Source organism: Anomalospiza imberbis, chromosome 9 (genome assembly GCF_031753505.1).
Source record: "Anomalospiza imberbis isolate Cuckoo-Finch-1a 21T00152 chromosome 9, ASM3175350v1, whole genome shotgun sequence".
Classification (NCBI taxonomy): Eukaryota; Metazoa; Chordata; class Aves; order Passeriformes; family Viduidae; genus Anomalospiza; species Anomalospiza imberbis.
Genome location: NC_089689.1, coordinates 3,195,391 through 3,220,000, shown reverse-complemented (window position 1 = coordinate 3,220,000; position 24,610 = coordinate 3,195,391). Strand labels below are relative to the sequence as shown.

The 24,610-nt window shown below is 57.4% G+C and overlaps 1 protein-coding gene across 16 annotated transcripts in view; it reads left to right on the top strand.

Annotated features, from left to right (window-relative positions):
* CACNA1E (calcium voltage-gated channel subunit alpha1 E) overlaps positions 1-24,610 on the top strand; it is a 111,487-nt gene that overhangs the window by 17,941 nt on the left and 68,936 nt on the right. For 15 of the 16 annotated variants that reach the window (XR_011001965.1, XM_068199372.1, XM_068199371.1 and 12 more), the window contains exons 2-7: positions 1,772-2,038; positions 10,395-10,500; positions 10,922-11,061; positions 22,229-22,332; positions 23,579-23,731; positions 23,838-24,019. Coding sequence is in view for 15 of the 16 variants with exons in the window: in XM_068199372.1 (XP_068055473.1) it covers positions 1,772-2,038; positions 10,395-10,500; positions 10,922-11,061; positions 22,229-22,332; positions 23,579-23,731; positions 23,838-24,019 (952 nt within the window). In the remaining variant the exon portion in view is untranslated. Of the gene's footprint in view, positions 1-854; positions 1,255-1,771; positions 2,039-10,394; positions 10,501-10,921; positions 11,062-22,228; positions 22,333-23,578; positions 23,732-23,837; positions 24,020-24,610 lie in introns of those variants that run through there. The other variant, XM_068199380.1, reaches the window with a different exon arrangement.

Sequence of the window (24,610 nt, the reverse complement as noted above, 5' to 3'; positions counted from 1 at the left end):
AGCCTTGGCCGTGGGAAATGCAGGTAGCAGTGTCACAGGCCCGGGGCAGCTCTGTGACCTCGGGGTTCAGCGGGAGGGGTGGGGGACCCTGCGTGTGAGCAGCTCACAGGGTGTGTTGTGGCCGTGCCCTGCTGTGCCAAGAGGACTTGGGGACCTCTCTGGGGGTCTGGGGGTACCCTGTGTGTGCCAGGAGGGCAGGGTGGGTTCCCCAAAGGTGGGTGGGTGCCCCACCGGGGCACAGCCCAGCTCAGGGAGCCCTGGGTGACCTTGGCACACGGGTGGCTGTAGCATCAGCAGTGTCCCCACTCCCCTGCCCTTAGTGGGGTGCCTGGAGGGGGGAGCAGGGTCAGAGACACCCCCCCACCCCCACGGAAGCTCCTGCAGGGGCACATCCAGCCCGGGTTGTTTACACCTCTTGGACGAGCCGCTGTTTCTACCAGACAACACCGTGTGTCAGAAGGAGGAAAATACCGAGGTGTGGAGGCTCATCTGCATGCGAGTGAGCAGGAGGGCACTCCCCGGGCACCCGCTGGCATCGGGCGGCTCCGGCGGGGAGCCGGGAGCCTCGAGGTGTCCCGGGGATGGGGGGAGGATGACGCGTGTGGCCAGGGAGAGATGCTCGGCGCGGGCTGAGGTGGGGTGGGGGAGATGCAGGGCGGGGAGCCCCCCCCTTGCTCCCCAATTTAGCCACTCACCTAGGAGCACCCGTGTGCTGGAAAGCCCTCTGCAGCCAGGGCGGGGGGGGAGTGTGTGCGCGCTTCTGGCAGGGTGGGGGCTCCCCCATTGCCTTTGTTCCCTTCAGACCCACCCCTCGCCTCTGATTTTCCTTTGCGGCAGCTCCCGTGCTTGCCAAAAGAACGCGCTGGATGGAGCGAGGGAGCGAGCCGGGCGTGTTGCGCGTGTGTGCGCGCTGGTGTGCGCCTGTGTTGCCACTGACTTCATTAAAGCGAGCTGTCCCCGAGCTGCAGAGGCGCGGCAGCCTTTAATTTTGTGGCCCGGCTCCTGCGGGAAGCCGACGCCGCCTTGCGCGCTCCTGCCCTGGCAGCGAAGGGCTGGGCATCCCTGCCCACCGCCGGTGCCCCCCCGGGGGCTCAGCCCTCCGCCCCTGCCCGCTGCCCCTGCGAGCCGGCAGATGGGCGGCCAGGCTCCCGCAGGATGCTGAAGATGGAGTCGGGAGGAAGGAGTTGGACACTTGGCTCCAACTAGGCTGGACCACGCTGCAACCTGTTCCCCCGGCCGCGGCTGCTGCGCTGGGTGCTGTTCCGAATTGTGTCCTGCTTTGCCGGGGGGTGGCTGCAAGGACTCGGCTCCCTGCCCTTCCCGAGCTCTCTGCTCGCCTTGCGGCGGGGCTGGGGGGTTAAAAGGAGCTGGTTTGGCCTCGCAGGCAGAGCGGTGGGGAGGATGTGGCTGGCTTTAACCCCTTGCTTCGTGGGGGAAGGTGCCGAGGGACTCAGCGGCTGCGGCCTCCGCCGGGCACGGAGGAGGAGGAGGAGGGCTCGCTGCCCGCCCCGCTGCCCGTTCTGGGGGGCCGGAGGCTCGGCTGCCCCCCGGGCCGTGCCGGTGCCGCACGCTGCCGCCTCTCCTCCACGCGGGTCCCCGCTCCCCCGGAGGGATGGAGGAGAGACGGAGCTGAGCATCACCCGGAGAGGAGGAGGGGGCTGTGGTTGGGACTGCGCCCCGCAACCCCCTCCCTCTTCTTTCCCACCCTCCCCCCCCACCCCCCCGCCGCCTCGGTGCTGCTGCTTTGGCTCACCTGTGTGTTTTCTTCCAGGATGGCTCGCTTTGGGGAGGCAGTGGCCGGCAGGCTGGGCTCCGGAGATGGGGGCTCCGAGCAGAACCGGAGCCGGCAAGGAGCTCCTGCCCCTGCGGGAGGGAGCCCGGGAGCCTTCAAGCAAACCAAAGCGCAGAGAGCCCGGACTATGGCTCTGTACAACCCCATCCCCGTCCGGCAGAACTGCTTCACCGTCAACAGATCGCTCTTCCTCTTTGGGGAAGAGAACATAGTCAGGAAATACGCCAAGAAGCTCATCGACTGGCCATATCCTTTCTGCAGCCCCTGAGAGCCCCCACCTTTGCCGCCCGGATTTGCCTCGGTGGCTGCCCAGGACACGTGCGTGTGGCACTATCGGGCAGGTAAGGTGTGCGGAGAGGGGTGCCCCGGCCCCTGGGGATGCTCTCCTCGCCCTGTTGCTGCTTCCCCTCCTGTCCTCGGCTCCTTGCCTGCTCCTGACAGGAGCTGAGCCCTTTCTCCCCCCTCGGGAGTCCCCCCAGCCCCTCCTGAGGCTTGGATTTATTAGCTCCCCACGCTAATAGGGATGGGTGCTCTGCTCCCTGCGTGCTTTGGGATGCTCTGTGTGTGTGCCTGGGGAGGTGGGAGGTAGTGGCCTTTTCTCTGTGCCTTCGATGTCTTGTGGAGTTTTGTCACCCCACCCCACCCTGAGCCACCTGGGAGCCCCATGGATCTCCAGTCCCTGCTGGGTGGTGGCTCTGTCCCTCCTGTGTGTGTGCCCTCTTTGCTGCAGATCGTGCCTGGCAGGGGCACAGCCGTCCTCTCCCTGCAGCCCCCGGCCCCCCATGGTGGCTCTGGGAACTGGCTGCCCCCTCCCTGCGGCAGAGGGAAGGATGTTGGAAACCTCTGGCTGTGCCCCGTGGCCTTTTTTGGGGAAGCTGGCACGGGGAGCCACGATTTTATCCCAGGGACCCCTCTCCTAGCGCGGGGTGGAGAGTGCAGATCTCTCCCACTCCTTCCCCTGTTCCTCCACCCTTTCATACCTCCCCACATACCTCTCTCTCCTCCCACCCTCCCTGTGGGTGCCCCTGGGTGCCTTGGCTGCTGCCCAGCACCACAGCTCTCAGCCCCACACCAGCCTGGGCTCACTGCCTGCTGCCCTCCAGACACCTCCAGGGCTTTGCCCCCACGGAGGATCTGAGCCTGAAAACTCCAGCGTGGCCACGCTGTGGCTGTAGGAGCCTCCCGGTGCCGTGTTCTGCAGCAGTGATTCCATGCAGCTCCTGCTGCTGCCGCTTTCTCTCCCTGCAACTTGTTGGTGGAGTTCCTGGCTCCTCTGGTGGGCACGGGAGAGCTTTCCCTGGTGCCAGGCAGCAATGCCTCGGTTTGGTGCAACAGGTACCCCGGGGAAAAGCCTCTGGTGAGGCCCAGGGATGCAGGATAGGCCACCCGCCCTGCAGAGCATGGCAGGGGAATTGTCCCTTTGCAGCTCTGACACGCCAAGTCAAGCCTCTGCCAAGCAGGAACCGGTCCTGCCTGGGGAGCTGTGATGTCTCCGGGCTCGAGGGGGTGACCTGGGCAGGAAGGGTTGGCTTGGAGGGGCTGAGTTCTCCTTGGCATCCCCGAATCTGCCCCTCCTGGCAGCGCCCACGGGGTGGGTGGCTGCAGGAGCGCCGGTGCGGTGGCAAGCTCAGGGCCGTGGCGGCTCAGCGCAGAGCCCTGCAGGGCAGCGGCCAGGCCGGCTGCCTGCTTTTCCACAAGATGCCAAATTATTCATGAGCTTTTCCAGCGTGGTGTGGGAGGGCTCTCGCCCCTCTGGCTTTTGTTGGGAGCCAGAAGGAGCTGGGGTGCTGCCACTGGCCCGGCACTCCCGGCGTGGGCTGGGGTCCCGTGCCGGCGTGATGTCTCATCTCCAGGCAGCCACTGTCTCCTAGAGACTGGAGCTCCACCACCACCACGTGAGCAGAACTCCCCAGCATTATTCTCCCCTGGAATTTGCAATGCATGAGGGAGATGGGCTCATTTTGTGGTTTTTTTTTCCAGAAGTAAGTGACATATTCCCATGTGAGTGCTGGGAACAGGCGTGCTCCAGGCGCGGGAGCTCAGTGTTCCTGCCTATCCCCCGCCCCGCTGCCATCTCCTTCCCAGAAAAATGCATCCACCCTGGATGGTTCTCTGCACCACTGGGGTTTTGAGGGCTTGGGAATGGGCAAGACCTTTTGGTGATGAGTTTGGTTAGGTTGGCCTGGCCAGCTGTTCCCATCCTTGTAGTTGTAGCCTGGCACAGGCAGCTGGTGCCTTTTGGTAGGGCCAGGAAAACCATGTGAGCACCTCAGCTGCCTGGCCTGGAGCCCATGGCATCGCTCCTGGGCGGGAGAATTTTGTGGAGGAGAGCACTGGATCTTGGCCATGGTCAGTAGGAGCTGCTGGCCTTGGGAGGGCGATGGGCCAGTCCTGGTGCTGTGGGCCAGGGTGGGCACAGCACCGAGGAAAGCCAAAGGGGCTGGAGAGGCTCCACAGGGCGGAGTGGAGGCTCTTCTTCATCCAGCTCTGGTTGACTAGGTAATAGGGCTAAAAATATCTGGTGATTCAGGCCTGGATATCTGCTGGGTAACTGTGTAATTATAACCAGCAGCCTCTGCAGTTTGGCTTCCCAGTGTAAATAGGGATGATGCATGGAAGAGAAGGAGGAGAAATACGAGCAACTGGGACTGGGATGCAGCTCCATGGGAGGCAAGCCTTTGCCGAGTTCCTCGCTGGAAAGCCCGGTGCGTTGCCTCCACTGGAGCTGATCTTTTAAAACTGCTCCTGCCCAAACCACGGGGCAGCTGCTGTTTTGGCTGTAGGGAGCATCTCCTTCTCTTCTCCTTGGGAAACACAGCCTTGTCCTCTTGCCTGCTCTCCTCGTGCTGATGGCCAGGCCTTTCACCCTGATTTCATTTGTTTGGCTGCCTGGAAGGCTCCAATTCAGTTAGGATACGAGATGGGCTGCAGCTCATCTATATCTGCTCCGTTCCTCATCTGCTTAATCACATTTGACCTGGATAAGATCCCTCTCCCGCCCCAGGAAGGCCAGATGACATTGTGTGGCTCTGGCTGTGTCCCCAAGGACAGCATCTGGCTGCAGGCTGTCCATTGCACCTACCCCTGGTAGGTGGCAGGGAAAGAGGATGTCCATGTTCCCGGTGGTGAGGGATTTCACCTATCTCGTCCCCTTTGAGGACCAAATCTGGTGTTGGGCTGGCCTAGAGCAGCTGGAGTGCCCTCAGAGCCCCATCCCAGCAGTCAGGGGGATTTTGCTCCATGGGAAGCACACCTGTGAGTGGCTGAGCCATTGTGCTCACTATGGCTCTCCCTGTGACCTGGTGCTGCATGGGCAGTGCCCCTTGGGGACCCTGGTGATGTCACACCCCACCTGGCCAAGCACCTCCTGCTGCACCTTGGCTTTTCCCGGGCTAAAATTCCGGCAGGTCTCGCCTTCCCAAGGGAAGAGCCTGCGCCATGTCGTGCCATCCTTGGGCAGCACCATCCTTGCCCTCCCCAAGAACATTTCCCCCTCCTCCTGCTCCCAGCCTGTTTTCTGTGCCCTCCATTCATCAGATTTTCGAAGGATTTTTTTTGGGAGGGGCGAGTAGGTGTAATGGCAGGTCCATCTTTTTGACAGCCGGGGAGAGCGAGGCTGCCTGTCAGATGGTGAATTTAAACAGAGGCAGCTGTTGTCATGGTGATGCCAAGTTGCATCCTGTTGCTGTGGCAACCAAAGTTAAAAAACTGATGTTAAGGCAGGAAAATCACATGATGTGGTCCTTTTTTGTTAAAAAAAAAAAAAAAAAGGAGGAGGAGAGGAGAGAGATTTGATTTCCAGGGTGAGGTGGGGGAGAAGGAGACGCTTCTCCATGGAGCTGTTTGCACGTGGCAAGCAGGCATCCCACATCCTGCATCCCTACGGGAGCGGCAGCAGTGTGGGCAGCTCTGCCCCGCTGGACTCCTGGCTGTCACTGCCTTCGCTTTAACCCTCGATGGGAACCAAACCACTGCATTTTGGAGCCATCAAAGCAGCAACAGCTGTGACTGCAGAGAGGGAGGGCGGGCTCCTGTGTCCGTGCAGTGGGATTGAGGCAGGCTGGGTGCTCCAGGACACAAGCACAGCCCAAGGCCATGTTCACTCTCTCGAGCCTCTGTGTAGCAGGCACACAGCAGCTGGCTGGTGTTCCAGGTGGGAGGATTTGGGGTCTGGATGTCGCTTTCTGTCAATCCCCCCCAGCATGGATGGGCTGGGAGCGCTGGGTGGCAGGACACAGGGATAGAGACAGCCAAGAGGGGCCACGACTCTGTGGATAGTCTTACCAGTGGAGGGAAATCCCTTGTGTCCTCAGGGACAAGCCAGGGAGGTACTATGGGGATGGGGAATCCCAGAGTTGAATTAGGGCCACTCACAGACTTTGCTCTACTTGGCACTTTCGTTTTTTTCTTGGAAACCAAAAACCTCACTTGCCCAGAGAGACTGCGGGCTCCCTGGAATTGTTCAAGGTCTGATGGGATGGGGCTCTGAGCAACCTGGTCTAGTGGAAGGTGTCCCTGCCCGTGGCAGGGGGTTGGAACCACATGACTTTAATGTCCCTTCCAACACAAACCATTCCATGATTCTGTGAAAGCAGCCTTGGAGAGAAGGTGCTCTCTTTCCTGCTGGGGCGTGGAGCTGAGAGGAGGAGGATTGGAGCATCCTAAGGGTGGATGCTGAAGATGTGGATCTTTGGCCCTGTCGTGCCATGTCTCTGTGGGACAGGCAGCAGTGCTGGGATTGGGACCAGCAAGATGAAGTCCACAGGTGAAGGAACTGAGGCTTTTTCTCATTGACATCTGAGGAGCAGGGCATGCCCCTCGGAGCTTCAGGTCCCCAGGGAGGTGTGGGGAGAGGTGGGAAATAGAGACATGACTTTCTAGGAGATGTTGGAACCCGGATGATGCAGGTGTGGACAGGGATTCAGTTGCTCCTGCTCTTTTGGTGGTGCTGGAATGTAGGGTTCCCCGAGGCCTCACTCCTCTGGCTCCTCTGCTCCTTCCCCACCTGCCTGCCCAGGAGTGGAGAGAAGGGACTGGGAAGGGGTGGGATGGAGGGGATGTCTCCATAGCTCCTGTCACTGCCTGCATACGGGGAAGGATTTATCTTGTACCCAGCCTCCTGTGGAGATTGTGTCAATGTCCCATCAGCACCACAAACCCATAAACCCAGCACCATAAACCCATCTTCGTGGACTGGAGCTGGGCTCACTCCCTGCCTCAGCCAGGTGGGTGCTCTGGGTGGGCTGGTTTGGGCTTCTGGCTAGTGAGGAAGGTGAAGAGGAAGGTCACAGCAGGAAGATCTTCCTGGCAGACCCGCCAAGGAGCTCCAGGCATGGGGTTGGCCTGCAATGCCTGCTCCAGGTGGCCTGGGGGGTGCCCCCATGGCCTGGGGTCACTGTCCCCGCCTCAAAGGCACCGTGAGGGAAGCGTGGATCTGCAGGTGTGGCATGCACAGGGATCGGCCCCGTTGCTAAGGAAACAAGTCAACGGTGCAGGGGAGAGAGCATTGGGTAAAGGAGATAAATCAATAAGAAAACCTATTTTTATCGGCTCCCTAATGATCCTCCAGGAGAAGCCAGACGGAGGAGGAGGAGGAGGAGAAGGCTGGAGGGAGATGGGCTCTCATTACTTGGCCTGGAGGGAGGCGAGGGCTACTCTGCATTTTGGGTGGCTGAGAGGTTTTGTAATTATTCATTTGATGTGGGAGAAAGCAAAGCACTGATAGAGGGTTGTCCGGTGGCCCCAACTGGGAGGATGCTTGCTTGGCAGAAGTAAAGAGTGGAGATAAAATATCCTTGAGTTCAGCCAGATGTTCCTGCTGTCCCTTGGGAGGTTCTTTTCCTCTTGGAACTGAAAACCTGGCACAGCTGGAGCTATGGGGGCTGGTTTCCATGGGGTTGATGTCTCACACAGCTCTAGATTCATAACCCAGGCTCAGCGCCTGGAGAAACTAGGCCAGTGGGGTTTGGGGAATCACTTTTGGCAGTGACCTCGTGCTTAGGTCAGTGCTTTGGGGAGTGATTGCCCTTTTAGGCTTGGCCAGGCTGGACAGGGCTCTGTGCACCCTGGCCTAGTGGGAGGCATTCCTGTCCATGACAGGTTGGAACGAGATGGTCTTTGAGGTCCCTTCCAACTCAAACCGTTCCTTGACTTGCTGATATCTGTTCACCCACTTGCTGGAGGTGCAGCAGGAACGTGGTCCTGTGCAGGGGTGTGACAGATGTGCATTGTCCTCGTGCTTTGAACCAGATGTTGGGGCCAGGTGGTCCTGAGCCCCCCAGGCCCTCCTGAGCAGGGCTCCCACGCTGCTGCAGTTGGGTTTTCCCCACCTGGGTGTCTCTCCCACGGGAACAGTGGCTGTGGCAGGGAGCGGTGTGGGATGCTGGGCGGGCTGAGCCGCGCCGGGGCGGACAGACGGACGGATGCTCCGCGCCGTTCCCACACTTCTCATCTAGGCAAATGTGCCTGGTGCCTGGGGAGCTGCTGCCCCGCCCCACTAACACGCTGTTTGTCTCTTAAGCCGGTGCTAATTGCTCTCAGACTTTCAGGAAAACGATACAAAAAGATCCCAAATAGGCTGGTGGCGCAGGGCCAAGCGCTGCGGTCGGCTGGAGCGCTTGGCCTGGGGTGGGATGCAGGGAGAGGACTTTGCCGGAGCCATGCAGGGAAATATTCACTTGTGTTGAGCCTCAGAGGAAAACTTTTGGAGTCTGGCTCCCCCTCCCCAAGCACAGGGAGCTGCTCCTGCTCCGTGCCTGCCTGGCAGCGAGGTCTGAGCCAGCAGCAGGGAGCTCTGCAGCCTCTCTCTTTGGGTTTGCCTCTAACGTAGCAACCATTAATTTCATTGAGTGGCTCTTTAAATGCATTGGATGTATCTTTCCTGGCTCTTCTTCCTACCGAGTTAAATACAATCCAGCTCCCACAGGCTCTCCCTGGCTGCCTCTCCTGGCCATCTCTCTGGGGACCTGTTTTTGTGCCCATTCCTGCTCCTACCTTGCCAGCGTGCCCAGCGTCACTGGGCTGGAGTCACTTCATGCTTTCCCTTTTCCCATGCTCATGGTTGGCACTGAGGTGTCTTCTCTTGCCTGGGGGCTCAGGGCCACTGGTTGAAGGCATTTCACTCTAGTTAGTGGCCAAAAGATGAGGCTGTAAAAGAGAATCACCCCTTTTCCCAGAGCTGATGGGATGGGTGTTGGACACCTCCTTGCCTGAAACCTGTCAGCCTGAGGGTGTTGTGTGTGGAGAAGCCGTGGGTGGTGGGGAAGGGCTTAGCCAGCTTGGGATGGTGGGAGTGTGGACGATTCCTTCATGGGCAAATCCATCCCAGGTGGGATCACATCCCCTTTCCACAAGAGAAGGTGGCAGTCCCCTCCCTGGCTGGCTGCTGGTGCCAGTGGTGACAGTAATAGAGCTGTTTTGGCAAGGAGGGAGCAGAATCAGGGGTGTGCTGCCCGCTGCTGTATCGCTCCACATTCAGTTATTGAGGACAACGGGGCTTTTATTGTGAAGAATTGGGAAAGATGGATGGGAAGTTGGAAATATATGGCCATCCTGTCATTTGGAAGTGCTTTGTTTTCAGAGCTCGGCCCTGGGCCAGGCAGGAGAGAGCTCCGTGTCCCTGCCTTGATCCCATGAATCAAAAGGCAGGAGGAAGCTGAGTTTGGGGTGCTTTCCTGGGCATCAACCCGCCCTTTCCTTCCTCTGCTGCCACTTCTCCTGGCTCAGGGTGGCTCCTGGAGAAGGGTTGTGTAAGACCTAGACGTACATGTAGGGTTTAGGATTGCTCATAAAGGTCCAGCCAGATCCTGTTGACGAGGTGCTGCTGCCCCTTGGAGGTCTTGCTGGGGTGTGGCTGAGCTGGGATATCTCCACAGGGATTTTCCACCCTGGCTGAACTGAAGCTCAGCCCCAGGTGCCACCAGTGCCTGGAGCTGCGAATGCTCAGCCAAGTCCTCTGCAGCTCCCAGTGCCACCTGGGCTCATCCTGTTGCCCCCAGGGTGCTTGGCAAGGGCACACGGTGGAGTGTTCCAGGTTAGATCCCCAGGACTTGCAGGGGAAGCTCCATCCTCCTCAGGCTGTGCAGGCGCTTCCTCCCATGGGGGTGTTTTAGGACAAGGGCTGCCGATACCTCGTGACACCTCCCCTTTCTGAGCCCCATCTCCTGCTGATGGGTGATGGAAAAGAGAAGGAAAACATGCCAGCCCTGGCCAGCAGCGTGCCATGCCAGGGAGAGCCTCCCTGATCCTGCCAAAGACCATGCCAAACGTTCTTCCAGGTAAAGCCCAGACTGGTTGTCCAGCTTCAAAGCTTGTGTCCACCTTCTGGGCTCCTTGCACGAGTAGCATCTCTCCCATGGGAGTTTTCATCCCAACAAAGATGTCCAGTGAGCTTGGGGAGGAGGTGATGAGGCCCAGCAGGTCTGCAGGGAGGGAGGTCTTGGGGAGCTCTCTCCCCTCATTTCCAAACAACACTGAGGTGGACTTTGTGTGTGGATGTTCCCGTGGGGAAAAGAGCAGCAGTGGCTGAGCAGGTGAAACCAAGGGTGAGCTGGAGGGTTGGAGGTGTCACCCAGCTCTTCTCTGCTCCTTAACTCCCCTCCACTCCCTTCGAGTACATGATCCTGGCGACCATCATTGCCAACTGCATCGTGCTGGCCCTGGAGCAGCACCTCCCCGAGGATGACAAGACGCCCATGTCACGGAGATTAGTGAGTACCCCATGTCTGTCCCTCTCTGCTGGGCTGCGGGCTGAGCCAAGGGCAGCCACCCAATCCTACCAGGCAATTTCTTCTGATTTTGGGGTGGCCGGACAGGAGGTTTCCTCTGGGACTAGCTCCTCCAGCCTTCCTGGGGCTGCTGCAACATATTCCTTCTCTGTGAAAAGGGTTCAGGAAGGTTTAAGCCCCTTTAAAAGGGGTAGGGAAGGACTGGGCAATCTGAGTGTGTCATAGCCACCCTCTGTTTATTTCTGAGGTTGCTGATGGCTGAGAAAGGGCTGGGAAAGCTCCCAGAGGAGATGATGGGTCATGGGGAGGTGGGATGGCACACGAGTTGGGTCAATGTGAAATGCCTGGTGCTGTGTTTGCTCAGTCACCCCCTCTCACTGGGTCACTGATTTCACTCTGGCAGGAGAAGACAGAGCCCTACTTCATTGGGATTTTCTGCTTCGAGGCTGGGATTAAGATCGTGGCCCTGGGGTTCGTTTTCCACAAGGGCTCGTACCTGCGCAACGGCTGGAACGTCATGGACTTCATCGTGGTCCTCAGCGGGTGAGTCGAGTGCTGTGGGGCCACTGGTCGGCTTGGTTGGGCTTGGGGGCTCATCCTGGCGAGGGCACAAGCTCCAGGACATGGGGAAGGCGCCTGGTTTGCTGTTGTCAGTGGTGTTTCGTTGTCCTGATGAGGGAGGGGAGGATGGTTGCCTATGCTGGAGGTGCTGTGTTGGCTTTGCTGTGGACACTGATGTTGGGATGAGGCTCCTTGTAGGGGCAGTAGGGCTGGCTCTGAGGCCACCATGTCTAGCTTTCCTCGCTTGGTGGCCTGTCACCCACCTGAATACAAGGCAAGGTGAGGACAAGGTGGTGGCATGACCTGATAAGCAACTGGATGTGATCTGGGAGAGATTCTGGTCAAACCCTGCATAGGGAGGGGGAAAATCTCATCTCCTCTTGCCTTCCCAAGCACTTTCCAGGCTTGCCCTGGTGCTGGAGGTTTGGGAATGAGGTCTGGGTAGGGTCACATTCCCAGGTGATGCTGCTCATCATCCCAGCATGCAGCAGGGGTGCTGGGGGTGATAACACACAGAGCTTCACGTGTGCTGCTTGTGTCACTGGTGGTGTCACCTGCCAGGGACATGGCCCAGATTTGAGTCCTGCTTGCAGTGTGCTGGGCTGTCCTGGTGACACAGAAACAGGCAGGGGCATTTGGGCTTGTGTTAGCCAGCACTGGAAGTCAGCTTGAGCAGAAGCCCACCCAGGGCAACCCCTGGGCCCCTCTCTGTGTGCAGGGCAGGTGGTGCCTGGATTGTGGGTATTTCTTTTTGCCTGCTGATGGAAACGTCATGCTCAGAGGAGCTGGTTTGATGCGTACAAACAGATGGAGCCTGGGGGTCTGAGTGCTCCATGAGCTTTGCTGGGCACAGAGCAGCTGCAGGGCTGGCTGGGAAACTGAGGCATGGCGGCCAGGCAGGATGCCTGGAGTCTCTACAGAGCTTCCTGCTGCACAGTCCTGACTCTTGGCTTGCAGGCTGGTGGCACCATGTGGGATGTGACACCTGGTTGGGTGTTTGGAGGAGGAGGGGGAATGCAGAGCCTGCTTCTTCTGGGGTGTGCTGCTGGGGGCTGCTTGTCCCTGGTGGAGAGGTGCAGGTTGGGACTGTGCACCAGAGGAGGCTCGAGGAGAGCATGGCTGGGGACATTTTGACTCCCTTTGTCCAGTGGGGACCTGGATGGCCTTGCTGGGGAGTGGGACCACGTCACCTGGGAATGGAGGGTGGGTGGTGCTGGTGGTGGGTGATGCTTCTGATGGGCAGCAAACAGGCAGCCTGTGGGAGGTGCAGCCCTCACATGGGAGGCTGCTGCTCTCCCACATCTGCAGAGTGACTCACGGAGAGGGTTCTGTGGCTCCTGGGCTGGGCAAAGGTGCTCACATCCCTGGGGACAGGTTGCTCACACCTCTGGGGACAGCATGGGACACACGTTGGTAGCAACAAGAGGGGCTCTTGGCTTCGCTGGGCTGAGTGTGCGGGAAGCAGCTTTGGGGGCTGGGAAATGCCCATTATCTGCATCCTGACCTGGGCATCCTTTGGGGCGTGGGCCAAGGGGCAGCACTGGGCTGGGAGGAGGGGCTCACCAGGGCCCTATTCCTGCCCTCCCCACGGCTCTGGGCTCGCTGCTGTAACCAAGCTGGTGCTGAGTCAGCGCTCAGCAATTACTCACTGGCAGAAGCCTCGCCAGCTCCTCTCGGTGCCGGGCTGAGCCAGGCCCCATGCCAGGGAATCAACTGTCCACGAAGGGCTGCGAGCACCGTGCTGCCCACCCTGGCAGGAGGTGCCCGTGTCCCCCCCAGGATTGCCAGTCACGGGGTGCAGCTCTCCAGTGTCTGCTTCCCCACCATTATACCCCTCCCAGGATCCTGGTGTTTGCTCCAGCAGAGTGGAACCCCAGGAATGCCCCTTCACCTGCTGGCTTTGCCCCAGCAGTGCCTGCTTCACCGATCTGTTAGGGCAAATTCTATCATATGGTGGGTGGGGGAGGCAATGCAAGGATTTTCACCCTGGACTGGTTTTGGGGTCGCTGGGATCAGCTGCACCAGGCCACGAAGCTCCTCCGCGCTGTTCAGCTCTTGCCTTTGCCCCGCGGCGCTGCCAAAGCTGCTGCTCCCGGGTGCCATGGTTGCGCCTCCCATGCAGGAAACTCTTGCCTGTTTAATCCGCTGAATTATTGGCAAATTCCTGCAGCAAATAATCCTTGGCTGGCAAATGACTTGCAAACAGCTTGTGGGAGAAGGTTTGCACTTGGCGGCTCGTTCTGTGTCGGTTGCGTAAGGCGGGCGGCGGAGCTTCGGGATCGTCTTTGCGGGCTCAGACTTTCTGCTTGGCGAATGTAAAAGCGTCTGGATGGAGATTTGGGAGATTTGGTGGCCGTGGGGATCTTGTTGTGGCTGTGGTGGAGGGGATGTTGCTGTTGGAAGTGCAGGGTAGCGCTTGCCTCAGGGTGTGCTTGGTGGGTTTGGGTGCTGGTGCATCCCCTGATGGGCCGGAGAAAATATCCACGTGAGCAGGACCCATCCCAGGATCCTTCCCTGAAGGACCCAGAGGGAGCCAGTGTCACACTCACCCTTGTCCCTCCAGTTGTGACACAGGGTGTTACTGCTCCTTTCTGGACTTACTTTTTGGCATGTATCTGATGGGAGAGGTCCTCAGTGCAGGTGGCATCATGGTCGCAGACACCACGCTGGGATTTCTGTGAGCACTGGGACTTTCTTCACCCTCTCCCTGCTGTACATAAGCCTAATGAGGGATTTCTCCCATGAGTGGCCTCCTGGGACCTTGTGCAGGAGTGGATGGCACTGACTAGAGTTCAACTGGTGTTTAATTCTTCTGTCAATAAATCAATTTTTTTTTTAATCTCAGTGGAAATCAACACCCACCTAAAACTCCCTGATGCTAAAGCTTCCACTGGGGAACTAATAGTCACATTTGTAAACCTGCTCTTTTTGTAACCTGTGGTTTCCAAATCATCATTGCTGCATGAAAAAACAGCCTGTCCCCCCCAGCTAAAAATAATTTTATAAGAAAGTGTGCATAAAATACTTTTACTCGTTCTGAGGCAGAACCAGTGAGGGGAACATCTATGTTTCCCCTGGGGTTTGGGGATGCTCACCTTGTCTCTGTGAGAACCAGAGCCAGCTGGGTGCTGAGGCTGGATTTGGGACCTGCTTGTTGCAGTGTGACCTGGACCAAAAGGGAAAATGGCTCAGAAATGGTCAGGGCAGGGGAAGGTTGGTGACCTCTTAATCAGTGGTTCTGAGAAAGTGAGGCTGAAAGAGCTTCAGCCACCAGCAGCAGGAGCATGAGCTCCCTGGATGCCATTAGGAATGGAGCACAAGGACCCTACAGCTGCCTGCTTTGTCCTACACCCTGCTTGATGGAACAGGAAGGGTTAAACTCCCTCTGCAAATATCCAGAGGCACACAGGTGGGTGTGTGCCTCACATACTCCGGTGCCTGAGCATTATCAAAGCCCCTTTGCCTTTTTTTTTTTAATAGCAGTAATACAATAACACGTGAGAGGTGAAGGGCTGGGGGAACACTGCTCACAATGGGGAAAAAAATCCAAACGGGAATCAAAAGGCCCTTGTGAAGTTGTTCTGCTTAGGAGCTGGGGAAGCAGCCACTGTAAAAGCTGGATCAAAACAACAGGGTCACTAAAAGGAAGCGCTGCCGTCAGGGTTTTTGGGAGGGTTTAATAACCCTCTACACCTGGGTGCCTTTTGTGAAGCCCTTGGGCACGGTGGTTTTCATTAAAGGGTTTTGTGGGGTGGAGCGTGGCCAAGGGAAAGCAGGAGTGAAGGATTGCTGGCGCTGCCTACCATGCCCTTAGCAAAGCCAGAGCAGGAAAGCCTGGCTCTCCTAGCCCTGTCCCAAAATCCATCGTGCTCTCTCTGCAAAGCCAAGCAGCAGCCGTGAGCCTGGTCTCTTGCTCTGACCTCCCAGGGAAATCCTGTGCATGCTTGTGCCTGGATTTCCTGCTGTGGCTGGTGGGAAGCAGCATGGAATCATTCCAAGGAAGGTGTTCCCTGCTCTGCTGCAGGGTTGCAAGGTGAGCCCGGGATGAGGAGGGCAGCTTGGCTTTTTTGCTGGTTTTGATGCTGCCTGGATTTTGAGATGACTGTCCTGGAAAGTTCCCTCTTCACGCTTCCCCCTGAGCTCCCCCGTGGGAGAGGCCGGGATGTTTTGCCCTCAGGTATTTAGTGCACCTTGCACAACCCCAGATCTGTGTGTTTGGATGCTCTTTTCAGTCTTGGAGTTCCAGAGATGGAAAGGGGATCCTTGAACAGGCGCTGGCAGCAGCTGCATCAGGGAATATTGATGTGCTGCATGCCCTGGTGGTTTGGGGTGCTGGCCCCACAGGTGTCTGGCACACCACGCAGGTGTGAGAGCACACCTGGGCTGGGAACAGGCTCTTCCCACGGTGCCCACACCTGCATTTCCCTAACCCAGGGAGCACAGGGCACACCCGGGCAAGGAAGCTTGGGGGAGTGGATAAGAGGTTTGGAGAACAAGTGTGGAATCAGAGCACAAGTGCAGCATCCTGCTATGGTTGTCCTGCTGGAGCCTGAGCCACTGCAAGGAGTGCTGTGCTATAGGGATAAACCAGCAAGGAGACAACCCCAGGTCCAAAAGCCCAGCAATACTTCGATCACACCAGAGAAGACTTTTTTCGCCCTCTTTCCTTCTTTTCCTTTCATGAATGTTGGCAGTATCCAACCTGCTGCCTTCCCCCTTTCCCAGCTCTTTCCTTTCAGGGCAATTAGTAAAATGTTTGGTCTTTTGTTTGGATGAATAATTAATTTCCCAGCTTGGTGAATGATTCGTGTGCCATATGCCATGGCCCCGGGACCAGCACCTCGCACAAGGGGCAGCACTGCTTCCCTGGCTGGGTCAGGGGACAGGCTGGTGAGGAGGGAAAAGGCTTCCCCTTGCTGGAGGTGGGGGGTGGAGATCTCTGTGATGCCTTGTGAAGGCTGATCTAGAACAGAGACTAGATGGAGTTAAAGAATAAATTTATTAGGAGACTTCCACAGATCCACCTTGGGCAGCCCAACTCAAAATGGCCACAAAATGCATGACTGGTCACGGGGTCTCTCACTTTTATAAGTTTTGGTCCATTTCCATATTGGAATTAATGGTTTAATTACAGTTTTAGCCCATAAAGCCCCATCCTTCTTGTTTTTCTCTCTTCAGCCCACGCTGTTTATGCTCTTGGGCCTGAGATCTGGATCATTTGTCCTTGGTCCCCAGCTGGAGAAGGAATTGTTTTGTCTCCCTGCTCTGTGCAGAGAGCTCACCATCCCCTCATATGAAGCCCAGAGCCACACACTAAAGCAGCACAGAATGTGAAAAATAGAAAAGCTAAACCCTGAGGCATCACCTGGGCAGGCAGAGCTCTGGCTCTGGCGGAGATCCTTCTCCCGCGCAGGATCCGGCCCGCGTGCCGCTCACGCGATCCCGGCTCCATCCTTCCCGCCCGTTGGTTTCCTGAAGCCGCAGAGTGAGTCAGTCCCTCCCACGGGGCTGCTGGTCCCTGGGGGCACTGCCTCCCCTGCCAGGCACCCCTGCGCTCCCCAGGGGCTCCTGCTGCACCCCGACCCCCTGGCAGAGCTCCTGGCCGGGGGGATGCTCTCATTGTCCTGTGGGGGTAGAGCCTTCTTTGCACTGCCATGTGCCTTGCTCTGGGGGGTGGGGTGGGGGGCATGGCCTGAGGAAAGGGGCAGTGGGTTGTTCCCTGCTCATCCTCGGTGAGAAGGTGGCTCACACAGGTGGGTGCTCTGCGCCCTCCTTCCCCTCCTTTGGCACGAGCTCAGGCAGGCCCTGCTGGGGTCTCTGTTCCTCCTGTGGGGCCAGCTCTCCTGTCTGCTGTCAGTGGCTCCAGGTTTCCACCAGGTCCTGTGGGTGCAAATGCAGTTTTATCAGCATCCTCTCACCCTGCCAAATCCTGTATCTGCTGAGAGGCAGTGTGGGGATGGAGGAAGGAGGGAGACGTGGGGTTTGGCCAGCCCACAGGATCCAGGACAGTCATGCCCCAAACCCTGGGGGCTTTTCTGGGATCATCTCAGCCCCCAGATCAAAGGCTGGTAAAGGCAGGTTTTGTCCTTCAGCCTCATCACACCGCTCAGGGAGCCACTTGTGCCCATCCAGACCTCTCCAAGCTGCTGGGAGGGGCAGGAGCAGGAGCTGTGCAGCAGCTCAATCCACCTGGGTCACAGCCCCGAAACCTAGAAAGAGCAAGTGAAGGTGGTGGAGGCTTTGACGTTGCTCTGAACTGTGCCAAGGGCGGGACTTGGCCCTGGTGTCCCTGTCCCTTGGTGTCCCCAAGGCTGTGCTCTGCTGTGGCATCCTCAGACTGGGTGACCTGACCCCTCTGGCCCTGCCTCGAGCCAGGCTGGCAGCCAAGAACCGTGAGGATGTCCTGCTACATGGGATGCTGCCTGCAGAGAGGGCAGGGATGGATTCACCCCGTTGATTCACCCCCAGAGAGGGCAGGAGTGGGGTGAGTTCATCAGGTAACTCACTTTCTGTGAGCCGTTTGACCAGCATATTAATTATGAAGTAGTCTCCCTCGCAGAGTCAGGTGGCAGTGCAAGCCTTCAGGGGCCTTTCCACTTAATTATAAATATTAATTTGCATGCCAGCCAGCACCCTGCCTGCCCCAGATTTTGGGCTGAGATTAGTCTGTCTCAGCCTGTGCCTCTCTCCTCCCAGCACAGCCTTTGCTGGGACAGTCTGTCTGTGTGAGCTTCAGCAGTGCTCCCCGGGGGGAATGCTTGAGAGGGGCTCAGTTTGGGGCCAGGGGGGGTGAATCGAGGGTCAGTCTGATAATCTGGGGTTCAGCCTTTGCTTGGAGTCTCTGATGTGAAGCTCTTTGCAGAGTGGCCTGAGCTGTGTGTGCTGTTCCTTAGGGCTGAGAGCTGCGGATGGGATGGGGATTGGGATGGGGATGGGATGGGGATTGGGATGGGATGATGATGGGATGGGAGCCCAGCAGTGCACAGGCACAGGGGCCACGGTGGCTGCTGTAGAGTGGGATAGTGCCCGAATTCAGTGTTGACTTTGTGTGGGCAGCATCATCGAGCATCACTCGTGCTTTATTCTGCACGGTCCCAAAGAGCAGGGAATCCTTTAAAATGAGATTACTCTTGGGGTTTTTTTCCCTTCTTTTGACCCCTGGGGGAAGAGATCTAAAGGTGTAGGTCTTCAGCTGGAGGCGAGGGCGTGTGCTCTGCTCGGCTGCTGCGAGCTGGAGCGGCGCCGGGGGCAGAGCCCGGCTCTGCCGAGCCCCTAAGCCTCCAGGTGTGGTGGCCCCAGCGGGAGCTCGCCCTCCTCCCCGGAGCCTCCAAATAAATAAAATCAAATAATCATCCTGGTTGCAAACACAAAGCAATGGATTATTATTTTTTTCCTCTCCTGAAAGAGTGTTTTTGTCTGCTGGTGATTGCTCACTATTCAATTATACTTTGGGGGATTAACATATATTTCCCATCCTGCCTCCTCTCTCATTTGCATCCTTCCAAAAGCTCCTCTCTGCTCTTTTCTCCACCTGAAGTCTCTCTTCCCTCTTTCCTCTGAAGTAAAACTAACCCCTTTGCCTGGGTGACCTATAAAAACGCCTTCACTTTTTTTTTTTCCCTTCTTTTTTTCCTCCAGTACATATGATGAAAAGCATGAGATCATTGGGATTTTTATAGCCTAAATCTGGCAGCTTTTTTCAAATAACTTGGATGGTGAGATGTAATTTTAGTTTGGGTCCTTGCCTAAAAATAAAGAATAATTATTAGCACATCAGACGTGGATATTGTAAATGATTGAAAAGGGTTTAAATTGTTCTACAGATACCGGAGCTGCTACCCTGTGGCAGCACTAAGGTCTGTCACAGCCCGAGTCCCATCTCAGGAGCTGTGAGAAACCTTAATTCAGAAACTGGCTGATGCGGTTTAAAAAAGAAAAATATTAATAAAAGGCATGATTAGAGGGTTGATAAACAATTACCAGGTGAGATATGCTGAATTCCAAAGCAGCAAGGTGTGTTTGGAGCATTGCATTTATGATTAGCAGTGATGTGACCGTGCTGTCTGTGCCTGGTTATCCAGGAGAGGGGATGTGTGTAACTTCCAGCCACAGAAAGGCTTGGGAAAAGCAGCCAGGCTGGCGTGCCTGGAAGCTTGGTTCGCTTTTCCCAGCCGCTTTATTAGGTCTAAGGGTGATGTGGGGCTGCTCAGCCCGTGCCCAGAGGCTCTGGGTTGGCCGGGAGCAGCTGCTGTGTGCTCCCGGTGCCTCTGTCCTCACCGTCTGCAGGAGGATGTGCAGGCACCTGTGTCATAGCAGCGGGTCAGCTTTTTGTCACCGCTCGGGTGACGGCTCTGAGTGCCACCGCCTCGGTCTGGTGATCTGTCCAAACCTCCTTCCCGAAGAGCTCGTGATGTCCCCTGTCCCCCGGAGAGGACAAGGAGCATGTCACCTTGCCACAGAGGAGTCCCATTCTTAGCAGCTAATTTAGAGCGCAGGGAAGGAGTGCCCTGAAATCGCCCGAGCCTTGCCTGGAGGCTCAGCGCGGCGGCTCCGGAGCCCTTCAAACAAATCTGGGTTAGCCGAGGACTTTGCAGCCGGGTGCTGCTCCTGCCCCGGGGACGGGAGGAGCGGTGAGGCTGCCAGGGCTCCACCTCTATCCGTGTGGGACCACGGCTCGCTCGGACCCGCGGTGAGAGGAGAGAGCCGCCCATCCCAGTGCTCTCTGCTGCGGCACCTTTCCGGCTGGGCTGGGCTGGAGCCGGCATCCCGGCCAGGAGCATCCCCGGCATCCCGGCCAGGAGCATCCCCCGCATCCCGGCCAGGAGCATCCCCGGCATCCCGGCCAGGAGCATCCCCGGCATCCCGGCCAGGAGCATCCCCCGCATCCCGGCCAGGAGCATCCCCGGCATCCCGGCCAGGAGCATCCCCGGCATCTCGGCCGGGAGCATCCCCGGCATCCCGGCCAGGAGCATCCCCCGCATCCCGGCCAGGAGCATCCCCGGAGCTGCTCCCTCCTGGCTGGAGCCGCACTGGGGCTGCTCCTGCCCCTTTGGGAGGTTGCTGGCATGCCAGGGGCTGGGACACGAGGAGCAAAAGCTGAAGGAGGGTTTCCAGCATGGTGTTGGCACAGTGTGTCCCCCGTGCTGGCATTTTGGGGAGCGCTGGGGTGATGCAATCTCCTCTGACTGCCCCCCTGAACTGTTATGCTAGCTCAGTCTTGGGGGACGGCCGAGGAGCAGAGCTTCAGAAGCCAGGAGAGAGAGGCTCAGTTTCCATGTGCTTATTTTCTGGGGAGAAGGAGGAAAAAGAGACCGAACAATGACGGAGTGGGTTTCTATCTAGGTTCTGGGGGGGTTGGGGCCATCTGGCCTCTGGCCAATAGGTTCCCTCTAGGGTTTAAGGGTCATTCTAACATTCCTATCTGGGGGGGTCTGCTGCAGGGTGATACCATTCCTTAAAGAACTGCAGCACTGGGGTACCCTGCTCTCGCTGGCAGAGTGCAAAGTGCCGGGACTCTTCTGCCTCCCTCGCGCTGCTGAGGGGCTGTGCTTTATCATATTTATTGATTTTGATCTTACAACCAATTTAACAGCACAGCTCTCCCCAGCCTCTGGCTGCTCCTGACTTAATTAAGCTCCTTTTCTGCTCTCCTGTCAGTCCTGTGGGCAGCACGGGCTGGGCACAGGCTGGGCCACAGAGACCAGGTGTGGAAAGGGCTCTGGGGAAAGGGAAAGTGCCAGCAAGGGTAAAAGATCCCTATAAATATTAGGGATAAGCAGTGTGATACACAGGGGGTTGTGGGCCATGCATCCCAACTGCTGCTGGGGCCAGGGAGGAAGAGGAGACTGGGAAAAGGAGCTGAAACAACCCGGTTTGCAGATGTGAGAGCTGCCAGGGTATCCTAGGAAACCCAGCCGCCTTTCTGGAGGGACAGGTTGGTACCTGCTGTACCTCAGGGAGAGGGTGAGAGAAAGAGTGCTAATTGCTCAGCACGCCAGAGAGCTGCTCTGGCCTGTAATTAGATGAATTAGTGGAACAATGACCCAATTTCCCTCAGTTTTTGGATTGCTGCAAACAACCCTGAGGTTGCTGCCTCCCTCTGTCCCGCTCTCCTCCCCATCCCCTCCTCTCCCACCCCCTGCTGCTCTACTGCAACTTCTCTGCTCCTCGCCCAGCACCTGGGGACCAAGCCTGGATGGGAGAGGATTCTGCCAGCATCCCAGAGGTGCAGCATCCCTGTTCCCAGAGCAGGTGCAGGGGCCCTGAGTGTTCCCACTGCTGGACTCAGTGTGCACCAGCTCCCTCCTGCCCCAATTTGTTTTCCAGAGACAGGTTTAGAAAAAAAAAAAAAATCTTTGTGTTTTAAAAGAAAACCTCTGGGGTCCTTCCTGTGCCTGCTGGTTGCCTTCCAAGGTCATCAAACTTTCATTACTATAGATTTTGGAATGTATGCGAGGTTCTCAGCTCCTTCTCAGCAATCCCAGAGCTGGGACTCTGAGGAAGCTCCGTGTGTGGAAAAAGCCAGGGCAGCTGATGGGTGGAGGTGCTGCCACAGGAGCACGCAGGGGAGGGACTCACATCCCTGAGTGCTGCTCCTGGCCCCTGTGCCACCTTCCTGGCAGGGATCCTGCATGATTCCTGAGACCCCAGATGGGATCCATGGGTGATTTGGGGCTGTCCCCAGCCATCCTGGGGTGTGGGGGGCTGCTGGGTCAGGGAGGCCCTGGGTGGCTTTGTCTGGTCATAGCTGCCCATGAATTTTGGTGTGAGCATCAAAGGAGGCTTGCTGACCTTTGGGAGGAGTAAATCTCTATGCCTCTCCGGGGACATGGCTTGAGAAGCTTCGTGGCTTCCCCAGCTGGTTCAGGAAAAGATTTCCTTGGAGAAAAGTGGGAAAAAACTGTTTATTTAACAGGCACAAGCACAAAAAATGAACAATATTAAACAATAAAACCTCTTGCTGCTCCCAAGAGATGACAAACTCAGAAAGTCCCCTTGGTGGGCTGTAGCCTGGCTAGCTCACTCAGGAGAGCATGGCACTCTTAATCTCAGGCTCGTGGCTTTCCCCCTGCCTGGTGTGACAACATGGCACTGATGTGGCCAAGACCTTTCCCTGGGCTAACTCTGCTCTGTCCCTGTGTTCCCACAGCATCCTCGCCACGGCCGGGACACACTTCAACACCCACGTGGACCTGCGGACGCTGCGGGCCGTGCGCGTGCTCAGGCCTCTGAAGCTCGTCTCGGGCATTCCCAGTAAGTTGGATGCTCCTGATCTTCCTCCCAGGGTGTCTGCATCTGTTCCTGATGTCCCTGGGGGGAGAGGGCTCCTTGTGCCACCTTATCCTGATGCCTTGTGAAGGCTGAGCTTCTTAGAAGAGAGGCTGGACAGAGCTAAAGAAAGAGTAGGGATTTATTAAAGGCCTCAATGGATCCACCTTGGGCAGCACAAGAGCCCAGCCAGGGCTGCACCCCAGATGAACCAAAATGGTCACAAAATGGACCACTGGTCACGGGGTCTGACACTTTTATGAGTTCTGCTCCATTTGCATATTGGAGCTAATTGTCCAATTCCAGCTCCAGCCCATGAAGTCCCATCCTGCTTGTTTTTCTCTCTTCAAGCCCACATTGTTTGTGCTCTTGGGCCTGAGATCTGGATCATTTGTCCTTGGTCCCCAGCTGGAGAAGGAATTGTTTTGTCTCCCTGCTCTGTGAAGAGAGCTCACCATCCCCTCATACGAAGCCCAGAGCCACACACTAAAGCAGCACAGAATGTGAGAAATAGAAAAGCTAAAACCTGAGGCATCAATCCCACCTTTCCATCTAGCGAGAACTCAAAGGTGGCAGCACTTGGTGTCCCCGGGTGGCACTGTCCCCTGCCCAGCCCGCTCTGTGCTTGGCAGAGCCTGCTGGCAGCTCCTCTTCCCTGGCCAGAAGGCGGTGTGGGTGTATCCTTTCAGGACTGGGGTTTGTTCAGGGGAGATTTCTTGGGGTTTTTTGTTTGGTTTTTTTTTTTTTTTTTTTTTTTTTTTTTTTTTTTTTTTTTTTTTTCCTTTTTGTTGCAAGATTTCATCTGTTGGCACAGGGATAAATAAAGAAACTATGCTGCAGCTGGCACCAGTCCTCCTGTCCCTCCTGCCCTGGGCACTGGCAGGGCTGGATCCATGCCCTGGGGGCAACAAGGAGGACAGAGATGCACAAGCCATGTCCCACCAAGTCCAGGTGGGGCAAGTTCAGGCAGGACATTGGAGTGGGTGCCAGAAACAACCTCTGCTGGAGGTTGCTCTGTAGCTTGGCTTTCCCTCCCCGGCAATGGTGCTTTCCTCCAGGATCCTCCTGCCCAGAGGGATCCTCCAGGCTGTGCTGGCCTCTTGCACCTCTCTGTTGGCTGTCCATCCTCTGTGCTCCCCATCTCCCTCCTGCCAGAGCTGGGATGGATGTGTCCCTGGACGGGGGTTAGCAGTGCTGCTCTGAGCTGTGCCCTTTCTCTCTCCTCTCCCAGGCTTGCAGATTGTCCTGAAATCCATCATGAAGGCCATGGTGCCTCTCCTGCAGATCGGCCTGCTGCTCTTTTTTGCTATCCTCATGTTTGCCATCATCGGCCTGGAGTTCTACAGCGGGAAGCTGCACCGAGCCTGCTACACAAACAATTCAGGTGGGGGCAAGGGCTGGGCACCCTCCCCACCTCCCACGAGTGGAAAAGAGCTGGCATGATCTGTCCCTTACCTCTGCCTCCTTTGGCTCTGTGCTGTGTGCTGCAGGTGAACTAGAGGAGCTGGACCCTCCCCATCCCTGCGGGGTGCAGAGTTGCCCCCTGGGCTACGAGTGCCGGGAGTGGATCGGTCCCAACGACGGGATCACACAGTTCGACAACATCCTCTTTGCTGTGCTGACCGTCTTCCAGTGCATCACCATGGAAGGGTGGACCACAGTCCTGTACAACGTGAGTAGTGCTGCTCTGGGTGGGGAGCTGGAGGCTCTTTCTGTGTGCTGCAAGCTCAGAGGATCCAGAGTTTCCTTCATGATGGAAATGGGGTTAATCTTTCCAGAATTCGGGTGTGTTCCATGCCTCCAGGCAAAGGGAGCTCTAAGGGCCTAGTCACTATCTCTGACTCACTTCAGAGAGCAAAACCTGGTGGGCACGTCCTGCAGTGATCCTCCCGCTTGAAGGCTGTGCCTGGGGAGGCATCCTTCCTTGCCTGCTCCTCCTGTGCTCCCCAGGGCAGCTCCGTGGGAGTGGACACATTTTCTGGGCGTTGCAGAGCAGGAAGAGGATGTCTGGTGTCCTGGGCAAGCCTCAGAGCTGGGCTCAGACCCATTCTCTGGGGCAGGGACAGCATTTCAGCATCCAGCAGGGAGCTGGGGTCTTTGTGCTGGTGGAGCAGGGAGTGGCTGGGCTGAGTTCTTGGGGTTTGCAGCTGCTGGAAGCTGCTGATGCCCAAGCCCTTGGAGTACCCAGAGAGCAACTTGAGGGCAAAAGCTGGATAAAAAGCTCCAGGTGATCCCAGAGTGCCATATCTCCGTGGGCGACTGG